Source organism: Oncorhynchus tshawytscha, linkage group LG22, assembly GCF_018296145.1.
Source record: "Oncorhynchus tshawytscha isolate Ot180627B linkage group LG22, Otsh_v2.0, whole genome shotgun sequence".
Taxonomy (NCBI): domain Eukaryota; kingdom Metazoa; phylum Chordata; class Actinopteri; order Salmoniformes; family Salmonidae; genus Oncorhynchus; species Oncorhynchus tshawytscha.
The window spans coordinates 40,821,770-40,833,289 of record NC_056450.1 but is presented as its reverse complement, the minus strand read 5'-3'; the positions used below and the strand labels follow the sequence as shown (position 1 = coordinate 40,833,289).

The following is an 11,520-nucleotide window of genomic DNA, read 5'->3' as shown; positions in this document are numbered from 1 at the left end:
AAAAATGTCATCCAGATGTTATGAAAACAAATGTTTTTTGTTGTTGTGTGTGGTGAAAACTGGGACGTTTGTAACTTATTGATCAGTATCCAGAATCGCAGCCTAGGAGGTGCATGAATTCACATATCGGTTCACTTTTGTAAATTAGTAATAAACCTAGCAGCAGACAATTGGTCTGTTGAAAACTGGAAAAAGCCAGCCTGTGGCCCAATACAAATCAAGCCTTTACCCTTTCAATAGGGGGGTTGTTGTGCTGAAGTGGTCACAGGTATAGACCATAGACTTAGATAGACATCGCATCATTGTATCTGTCTCATTATGGTGTCTGAGAGAGCATGGGTCATCTCCATTTTGAAGCAGTCCATTTTCTTCTACTGCTTCTATGAGTTGGTAAACAAACTGAAAAGGTGCATACTGCCCCCTGGAGGGTGTTGTTTGAACAAGTATAAAGCCAAGATTGGCGATTTACAGCCACTTGTAGTTATGGAATGTTTGCTCACACGTATAATTCATTGGCTGATCCCTCCTGAGGACCTGGAAGGAAATAAGCGATCCTTCCTTAACCCATAGGAATCCCCACCCAGTTGACTACTTTAAAATGGTGGAAGCCCTCAATGGCAATGTCCATGCAAAAAAGTTGGGTTATCCACATCTAGAGGCCTCTATCATTCTCTATGGTGTGTAGACCTTCAGCTCTATGGATTGAGAGCTAGCCTTGTGTGTGTCCACTAGTTGAATCACTCTGTATGCATTAAGATAGCTTTCTGTCCTCTCTCCTTTATGTTCTCTCTTAGTACAATGGCTAAGTGAAAGTAACGTTATATGGCAATTGCTTCCACCTGTAAAGTTATTTTTATCAGTAACATTGACTAAGGGTAGAATAGGACGTCAGACTTTGAGTACATTGTTTTTATTGGATACTATTCATTTCTCTTTGTTGTCAACTGTTCTGTCAATCAATTGGTCAATCTTCATTCCATAAATAAAAGAGACACCCCCTGTGCTGTTGTCAGACCTCTCTACGTCACGGACAACTCCCCCTACCAGCCCCCCATGACGCAAATGAATTAATCTCTTCAGATGCTGTTGCAGCAGAGTTGGTCCTATTCAGAGAAAGCCGGGTGGAGGACAACACTTGATGAGCAAGAAAAGCCACATTGAAGTCTCTGATTTATAAATATTATATTTACGGGAAGAAAAATAAGATTATGGTTATAGTGTTTTAAAAAAAAAAAATGGCACAGAATAATAATACGTTATTACATCTCTTCGCGGGGGGGTAAGTCATCCTATCCGACCTTTTTTCCCTGTCAAATGTGACAGCTAGATAGCGTAGCTGAATATTTTTATTGAAAGGGAAGTTACAGTAGCTAGCTATGTGCCTCTCGTTCCCGATGGCGTGAGAAGGGCTAGCTGGCTAGCTAGCTACAACATGCGTTTGTTAGCTACCTGTAATGATGTACAATGTCAATGTGTTTCAGATGTGTTTTTTTTTTTTAAACTGGTTAACTAGTATATGTTTACTGGGGTGCGTTCGATAAACTCGCTCCGGCTTTTTACTTTCGATTTTAGAGCGCAGAATTAACTGATGCTTTTACGAACGCACCCCCTTTTTTTGTATCATCCGTTTAGTTTGAACCGGTACCGGCTGGGTATCTCGTCATATACCTCGTCTCGTCGAGCAAATGTACAGGTTCAAGAGTAGTTATGCAATGTCAGGTGGCCAAATGTCATTCTCACTGTTATTAATCAACCGCATATTGTTTTCTGAAGCGTGCTTGCCTCTATTCTAGCTATCACGTTAACATTTACGTTAGCTAACTTTATGCAGGAAATGTGGGCATCTTAGCCATTTGTGACGCTGTCTATTTCTATAAAGTTGATAACACTTGAGATATAATAAAACACCAGCGTCGTAAATATCAAGATGATGAAGGTTTTTAATTTGATGTGGTATTAGATGTCAAGCAGTCTTTCTGACCCTCATTAATGTCACATGGTTGCCACAAAACTCTTTGCCCTATTTCTAAAATGTATCTTCGTAAAACAGATGTTAAACCTAACCAATAGCACTAACCTTATGCCTAACCTTAAACTTTTTAAAATATAATTAATCATCGTTTTTAAAAATGTATAATCTTCATGAGAGTTTCCCAAAAGTCGGTCCGAGGCTCCGTGCATTGTTTTGGTTTTGTGTCCTAACACTACACAGCTGATTCAAATAACCAAAGCTTGACGATGAGTTGGTTATTTGAATCTGCTGTGTAGTTTCTAGGACAAAATAACAACGTGCACAGTTTGGGGAATCCCTGATTGTAGACCATGCAAAGTGCTAAACTAGCAAACTGTCTCGTGTTAGTTACTGCAGCTTACAATGGCCGACTCTAAACTATACATAGACAACATTTTATTCTGCCATAGAGGGGAAAGATTATCTCAAGGTACCCATCCTAAAATGTACATTAGCTAGCAAGTCATGAGAGAGAGAGCGAGTCCAACCATCTTTAACCTGGAAGCTGAAGCCTTGTTTGGAAGCCAGTACTTATCACTCAATCAGTTAAGGTCATCCATTGTCAGCTGTTGACATTTGGGAAAGCACCATTCAATACCTAGCGCCGATATTACATTTACTACACACTGATACTATATTAATCCCACAGAAGAATAGAAATCCCAGTCATATGCAGGTTATATCTATCGAGTGTGTGTGTGTGAATATCTTAGCCAATGACAAGAAGTACCAGAATGGTGATAATAACTTTATTTGTCCTATCATGATATGATCATTCAAAAAAGAAGATTAGTAGCTACTCCACACACCCCATTGTGTAGCTACAGTTGACTGGAGCAAACAGATTAGTTTCCTCTATCATTTCAGACAGTACTACATAATTTTTTGCTTGAGATCCTACATATAGTTTCACTTGTCCTGCAGGTCCTGGTACTTTGCATAGGCTGCCATGGTGCAGTGCATTTTGCAGGCATGACATTGAGAGCTAGTCTAAATTTACATAGGACTCTCACAGTCCCTTCATTTGTAAATGAATGCCCAGTGAGTGGTAGTTTCAAACGTAAACATTTAACTTTGAGTGTCAATCAGGGGCATCTGGCCTGTAGCCATATTACTGTTAGTTCCCAAGGGTGCGTATGGTTAGGTGACTCTGTATCATACACCGAATCTTATCTTATGGTGTCCCAGGCCGCTAGGAGGAATGACATGATAAACAGTGAATGGATGTCTAGCTGGGTGTTAGGAATTGGAATCCCTTGCATTTGGCAGTTGACCTGCCCTTTAGATACAGAGTACAGGGCAGGCAGTACAGGATTGACACACTAGATGAAGCTCATGCTAAACTAATATGATTCTGTCTCCCGTCTAAACTTGTCTTGTGTAACAGGATAACTTTAGACCGTCCCCTCGCCCCATACCCGGGCGCGAACCAGGGACCCTCTGCACACATCAACAACATTCACCCACAAAGCATCGTTACCCATCGCTCCATAAAAGCCGCGGCCCTTGCAGGGCAAAGGGGAAACTACTACCTCAAGGTCTCAGAGCAAGTGACGTCACCGATTGAAACGCTATTTAGCGCGCACCGCTAACTAAGCTAGCCGTTTCACATCCGTTACACTTGGATGGACAGGGGTTGTAGACGGGTATTTTTATGATGTCACTCAAGACTATCCCTGACTTGTTACGGTCATAAATTAAATAAAGTGCATGGTTTGGAGATTTAAACGTCTATTAGACTCAGGATATAGAGAGGGTGAGCAATTCCAGTCCTCAAGGGTCTATTTGGTGTCACAGTTTTGCCCCCAGCTAACACATCGGACTCCAATAATCACCTAATCACGATCTGCAGTTTTAGAATGCAATTTGATTAATCCGCTGTGTTTGCTAGGGATGGAGAACAAGTGTTACACCCATCAGGCCTCGAGGACTGGAGTTGCCCACCCCAGGGCTATAGGGATGCCTTTTTTTTGTGTGTGTGTTCTACCCCTGACACGTACAAAATACCTGGTCACTCATTTGTCAGCGAACATTCTCCACTTCTGGCGGTAATCCACTTCTGGTAATCTTTTACACGGGTTACTGGAGCTCCGTCTCTATTGTGCTCCGTCATGTTAGTAATTTATTAATAACGCCATATTGATTAGTTTTCCTCTTCTCGTTAAAGATGTAGTACAGATGACTTAAAAGCCCTGACCTATATATTGTTGTTACCGTGTTATAGAAATGTTGTCAACAAATGTTCAACTTCCTCTCTGCAGATGTAGCGGCACGGTGGGAGCCATTGTGACTTGTCCTCTGGAGGTGCTGAAGACCAGGTTGCAGTCTTCAGGCATCACGCTCCGGCCCATGTTCCAGGTCCAACTGGGCACGCTCAATGGTACTGGGGTCATCAGACCAGGCTCAGGCACCATTACACCACCTGGCCTGCTGCAAGTCTTACGGTAAGGGGTTGTCCCTTTTCTTCTTATTAGTGTGGGGCTAGTCTACTATGGGTCTTAGGGTAAGGGGTTGTCCTTCCTTATTAGCATGGGGCTAGTCTACAATGGGTCTAAGGGTAAGGGGTTGTCCTTCCTTATTAGCATGGGGCTAGTCTACAATGGGTCTTAGGGTAAGGGGTTGTCCTTCCTTATTAGCATGGGGCTAGTCTACAATGGGTCTTAAAGGGTAAGGGGTTGTCCTGGGTCTTAGGGTAAGGGGTTGTCCTTCCTTATTAGCATGGGGCTAGTCTACAATGGGTCTTAGGGTAAGGGGTTGTCCTTCCTTATTAGCATGGGGCTAGTCTACTATGGGTCTTACGGTAAGGGGTTGTTCCTCTTATAATTATTAGCGTGTAGTCTACTATGGGTCTTACGGTAAGGGGTTGTCCTTCCTTATTAGCATGGGGCTCATCTACTATGGGTCTTACGGTAAGGGGTTGTCTTTATTATTAGCACGGGGCTCATCTACAATGTGTCTTACGGTAAGGGGTTGTCTTTATTATTAGCACGGGGCTCATCTACTGTGGGTCTTACGGTAAGGGGTTGTCTTTATTATTAGCACGGGGCTCATCTACTGTGGGTCTTGCGGTAAGGGGTTGTCTTTATTATTATCATGGGACTCATCTACTGTGGGTCTTGCGGTAAGGGGTTGTCTTTATTATTAGCATGGGGCTCATCTACTATGGGTCTTACGGTAAGGGGTTGCCTTTATTATTAACATGGGGCTCATCTACAATGGGTGTTACAGTAAGGGGTTGTCCTTCCTTATTAACATGGGGCTCATCTACAATGGGTGTTACGGTAAGGGGTTGTCATTCCTTATTAACATGGGGCTCATCTACAATGGGTGTTACAGTAAGGGGTTGTCATTCCTTATTAACATGGGGCTCATCTACAATGGGTCTTACGGTAAGGGGTTGTTCTTCTTCTTATTATTATCTCATAGAACAAAACATGAAGTCTTCATCATTCATAGAGGTCATGTTAACTGACAGATATTATCTCATAGAACAAAACATGAAGTCTTCATAATTCACAGAGGTCAGATCTCCTAAGCCTGTGTTTACCTCAGACCTTATTATCGTCGTCTATCCCACAACCCTATTCTTTTCCCAATTAATTTTCCCCATAGGAATGACTGAACCAACCAGAAGTAACTCATTACTGGTTTTTAGGGCTACAAGCTGGCGAGCTCCATTAATGTGGGGACAGTCTCTACTATGGGTCTTACGGTAAGGGGCTCGTATAAGTGAGGGGGCACAGGAGGCTGCGGAGGGCAGGACAGCTCGTAATAATGGCCGGAACATGGGTGAATGAAGTGGCATTAACTACATGGAAACCACGTGCTTGATATAGTTGTTACCATGGAGAGAAATATATAGTTTCCATGACGTCAACAATCCTTTGATTCTAAGCCAACCCTGCCTGTTTTACACCACGTTTGCGCACGTATCATTTTCAATTTTTTGGCTAAACAACCCACCCGTCTATAGAAGGAGACAAGTGAACAACGTCACAGCAGAAAGAACTAATACCACAGCCTCATGTAGGACCAGGATATGATCCACTTTCACCACCTGCGTTCCCTACCCATAACAATGTAGTGACCGATCCACTTGGTATAGTACTCTCCTGATTGCCAGATGCCCGCTGTTCCAGCTGTCAGTGGATGTGGTTTCTGACAGTTTTTTTGTTTGTTGCAGAAATTCTTTAAGTTGTGCAGTTTTTCGTGGTCTCCGACAGTCCCGCAGGTGAAGAATCCGGATTGGACGTACTGCCAAATTTTCTAAAACGACAATGAAAGCGGCTTATGGTAGAGAAGAAACATTATAAATTCTCTGGCAACAGCTCTGGTGGACATTCCTGCAGTCAGCATGCCAACTGCATGCTCTCTCAACTTGAGACATTTGTGGGGTTGTGTTGTGACAAAACTGCACATTTTAGTTGTTTTTATTGTCCCCAGCCCAAGGGGCACCTGTATAATGATCATCCTTTTTTTAATCAGCTTCTTGATATGTCACACCTGTCAGGTGGATGGATTATGCTCACTAACAGATGTAAACAAATTTGTGCACAACATTTGAGAGAAATAAGCTTTTTTTTCATATGGACATATTTCTGGAATCTTTTATTTCAGGTCATGAAACATGAGACCAACACTTGTTGTGTTTTTATATTTTTGTTCAGTATAAATTACTCTTATATAAAGAAGAATTTAAGATTAAAGACTGAGAATCCTGCTCTGATCTAATCTCTCTTCGCCAGCTGTGGGGAGCACAGACACACTGCCGCCTCCGCCACAGAGCATGTTGGGAATGTGTTTTACTACTAGGCAAGGACACACAAGTACAGTGAGGACTACTTATGTAAGTGCTGATGCCACCTGTGGAAATGTCCCTCGCCTGAGGCCCAGGCCCTGTTTTGGGCAGGAAGCAAGCAGGGTTGCCTCAGTCCACAGAGGGTGTTAAAAAAATAAAAAATATTTTTTTAACCAGTTAAGCTAGTTGAAAACAAGTTTGACACAGACAACAACACAGAGTTACACATGGAATAACATGGAATAAACAAGTCAGTGACACAGGAGAGAAAAAATAAAGTCTATATACAGTGTGTGCAAAATGCATGAGGAGGTAGGCAATAAATAGGCCAATAGGAGCGAAGAATTACAATTTAGCAGATTAACACTGGAGTGATCAATGAGCAGATGATGATGTGAAAGTAGAGATACTGGTGGGCAAAAGAGCAGAAAAGTAAATAAAAACAGTATGGGGATGAGGTAGGTAGATTGGGTGGGCTGTTTACAGATGGACTATGTACAGCTGCAGCGATCGGTTCGCTGGTGTGAGAGCCATGGTGTCACTGTGCCTCTGCCAAATTGAACACGAAGAGGAAGCTGTGCTGAATTGACCACTTCTACTGTGCTCTGGGGGTTTCTCATGTTTCTCACTTCAAGGGTTTAGAGCTTGAGGCCTTTGGCTGACTGACTGACTGAACCAATGTGGGCAGGACTCCCGCTGAATGGATGATTGGCTCATATAATATTGTCAACCGGTTCACCCAGTGCAGTTTGGACATGAGCCATTGCAATCCTAAGTTACACAACAGCCTTCAAGTATCTGTTTTGGTTCAATTAGCCAATCATTGTTGTATTCAAAATCCTTGTTTTGTTTTTTTTCCCAATGTGAGAAGTTCATGCTTGGTTGTTGTCTTTACTTTGGCGATATAACTAACTCTGTAAGTCCGTATTGTGCCGCGTAGTAACATTTTGCTTTATTTACTTGGCCTGAACGGTGTGTTTCTTTTAGGCCTAGTTGACTAAATGTATTTACAGTGAGGGGAGGGGGGACCAAAAGGTGCGGGCAACATTGTCCTAGAAAACAGCTGTGCTTTTATATAGCAGAGAGCAGGACTTATGCATCAGCCGACCTGTCGGTGTGTCCACCCACCTGGCTCATACCTGTCGGTATGTCCACCCACCTGGCTCATACCTGTCGGTGTGTCCACCCACCTGGCTCATACCTGTCGGTGTGTCCACCCACCTGGCTCATACCTGTAGGTGTGTCCACCCACCTGGCTCATACCTGTAGGTGTGTCCACCCACCTGGCTCATACCTGTAGGTGTGTCCACCCACCTGGCTCATACCTGTAGGTGTGTCCACCCACCTGGCTCATACCTGTCGGTGTGTCCACCCACCTGGCTCATACCTGTCGGTGTGTCCACCCACCTGGCTCATACCTGTAGGTGTGTCCACCCACCTGGCTCATACCTGTCGGTGTGTCCACCCACCTGGCTCATACCTGTCGGTGTGTCCACCCACCTGGCTCATACCTGTAGGTGTGTCCACCCACCTGGCTCATACCTGTCGGTGTGTCCACCCACCTGGCTCATACCTGTAGGTGTGTCCACCCACCTGGCTCATACCTGTCGGTGTGTCCACCCACCTGACTCATACCTGGGTGTGTCCACCCACCTGGCTCATACCTGTAGGTGTGTCCACCCACCTGGCTCATACCTGTCGGTGTGTCCACCCACCTGGCTCATACCTGTCGGTGTGTCCACCCACCTGGCTCATACCTGTCGGTGTGTCCACCCACCTGGCTCATACCTGTTTGTCAACCCACCTGGCTCATAAACCCACCTGGCTCATACCTGTAGGTGTGTCCACCCACCTGGCTCATACCTGTCGGTGTGTCCACCCACCTGGCTCATACCTGTCGGTGTGTCCACCCACCTGGCTCATACCTGTTTGTCAACTACTGGCATAAAGGTCATCCTTTCCTAGGGTCATAAATAAATGTGTGTGTGAGAACGATACCTGTGTGTGTGTGAGAACTTTAACTGTGTGTGTGTGAGAACGATACCTGTGTGTGTGTGAGAACGATACCTGTGAGTGTGTGAGAACGATACCTGTGAGTGTGTGAGAACGATAATCTGTGTGTGGATTTTACGGAACAAACTCAGAAGAATCTTCTGCAAAAAAAAGATTCATCACAATGAGAAACCTTTTTTTTTAGAAATCAATGAAAAATGTATTTAAAAAAAACATTCTTCCCATTTCTAGGTCAATTCTAGAAAAAGAGGGTCCGAGGTCTCTTTTCCGGGGACTGGGTCCAAATCTTGTCGGTGTCGCCCCTTCAAGGTAAGCCCACTCTGCAGTCCACCTTCTACACTGCATTTAACAGAGTGGATTTGGTGGAAGTACTGTTTTGGGTGTGGATGTGTTACTAACATGACACACACACACACCATGCCATCTCAATTGACAGATGGTTAGACTTTAACAACTGGGCAGGAACAATATCTTACGACAACACCATTTCCTAATAACGTGGTTTTCCTTTGTTTCACTGTGTTGGTGCGAAAGGCCCAGATTACCCCAACCTGGGCCCAGTTATTATTATGTTCTCTCATCTAACTATCTCCTAAGGATATGGGGAAATAGTTGGCCTTTTCTTAAAATGAAAGGCCAATAATCTACTGGAGTGATGTGACACCTAGAAAGTCTTCTTTCCGTTAACTTCAGCATCTGGTTACCAATCACTAATGCGCTCCAGTAACCTGTGGTGATAGCATGGCAGCTCCAGTAACCTGTGGTGATAGGATGGCAGCTCCAGTAACCTCCTGTGGTGATAGGATGGCAGCTCCAGTAACCTCCTGTGGTGATAGGATGGCAGCTCCAGTAACCTCCTGTGGTGATAGGATGGCACCTCCAGTAACCTGTGGCGATAGGATGGCAGCTCCAGTAACCTCCTGTGGCGATAGGATGGCAGCTCCAGTAACCTCCTGTGGTGATGGATGGCAGCTCCAGTAACCTCCTGTGGTGATAGGATGGCAGCTCCAGTAACCTCCTGTGGTGATGGGATGGCAGCTCCAGTAACCTCCTGTGGTGATAGGATGGCAGCTCCAGTAACCTCCTGTGGTGATAGGATGGCACCTCCAGTAACCTCCTGTGGTGATAGGATGGCACCTCCAGTAACCTCCTGTGGTGATAGGATGGCACCTCCAGTAACCTCCTGTGGTGATAGGATGGCAGCTCCAGTAACCTCCTGTGGTGATAGGATGGCAGCTCCAGTAACCTCCTGTGGTGATAGGATGGCAGCTCCAGTAACCTCCTGTGGTGATAGGATGGCAGCTCCAGTAACCTCCTGTGGTGATAGGATGGCAGCTCCAGTAACCTCCTGTGGCGATAGGATGGCAGCTCCAGTAACCTCCTGTGGCGATAGGAGGGCAGCTCCAGTAACCTCCTGTGGTGATAGGAGGGCAGCTCCAGTAACCTCCTGTGGTGATAGGAGGGCAGCTCCAGTAACCTCCTGTGGTGATAGGAGGGCAGCTCCAGTAACCTCCTGTGGTGATAGGATGGCAGCTCCAGTAACCTGTGGCGATAGGATGGCAGCTCCAGTAACCTGTGGCGATAGGATGGCAGCTCCAGTAACCTGTGGCTGATAGGATGGCAGCTCCAGTAACCTGTGGCGATAGGATGGCAGCTCCAGTAACCTGTGGCGATAGGATGGCAGCTCCAGTAACCTGTGGCGATAGGATGGCAGCTCCAGTAACCTGTGGCGATAGGATGGCAGCTCCAGTAACCTGTGGCGATAGGATGGCAGAGCAGAATAGTGAGGTGGAAGAGAACAAAGCAGGGGCCTGTTCAGTAGACACAAAATGGAGAGCTTCTATCTGAACTCGTCCAATAAGAATAGCGTGCTTTTGTTTTCCGTCGCACACTGTGCCCTGATGAACACGACGCCACTTTATAAGTGACAGAGTTGCAGAATAGTTGTGATAAAGTGCGTCTCGGTGAGAGGTGTAGGAGTCAGGCGCAGGAGAGCAGGGATTTTTTTGAGAAGCGTGTTTAATGTAGAGATCTGTACACATAGTCCACCAATACAAAATTGGCCCAGTTGAATGTCCAAACAACGCGCTCGAAGGAATGCAAACTCGTGTCAGTACACAGAGGAACAACCACAGTTCCGACACTACCTACACATACGTCAATGTGAAAACAATAAACAGCATAGAATACTGAACGCTAATACTCACAAGCTTAATCCTGCACGAATTACGGCAGGTAACAGGTGCCCTATATACCCACTGAAATCAAAGCAATTGAAACCAGGTGTGAAAAGGAACACAGACAAAACAACCAGAAAAAGGGATCGGTAGCGGCTAATAAACCGGCGACTCCGAGCGCTGAGCGCCGCCCGAACAGGGAGAGGAGTTACCTTCGGTAGAAGTCGTGACAATAGTGTTGATTTTTCTTGGGATAGAAGGTGACATCGTTAAGACATTGACCCGTGGTAATGTAAACATGAACAAAAAGTAGTCCATATTTCATGGAATCCTTTGTTTTCATTCATGGAACGAGATATTATTGGAAAGCCAGACGTGGTTCTACTGTATACTGACAGAGGGGGGAATACAAGAAAAACACAGCTTCAGGCCCTTTGATGGTCTTTACTTTAATGAAGGTAACAGGATGATCCCAATGTAGACTTGATGCCAGAGCCCTTTTCCACCCCAGGGTTTATATA

The 11,520-nt window shown here is 45.0% G+C and overlaps 1 protein-coding gene across 1 annotated transcript in view; it reads left to right on the top strand.

Annotated features, from left to right (window-relative positions):
- Positions 1-1,051: 1,051 nt before the first annotated feature.
- Positions 1,052-11,520, top strand: part of LOC112222417 (solute carrier family 25 member 33) — a 19,768-nt gene continuing 9,299 nt past the window's right edge. The window contains exons 1-3 of the mRNA XM_042304274.1: positions 1,052-1,279; positions 4,273-4,455; positions 9,054-9,131. Of these exons, the coding sequence (XP_042160208.1) occupies positions 1,236-1,279; positions 4,273-4,455; positions 9,054-9,131 (305 nt within the window). The 5' untranslated portion in view covers positions 1,052-1,235. The remainder of the gene's footprint in view (positions 1,280-4,272; positions 4,456-9,053; positions 9,132-11,520) is intronic.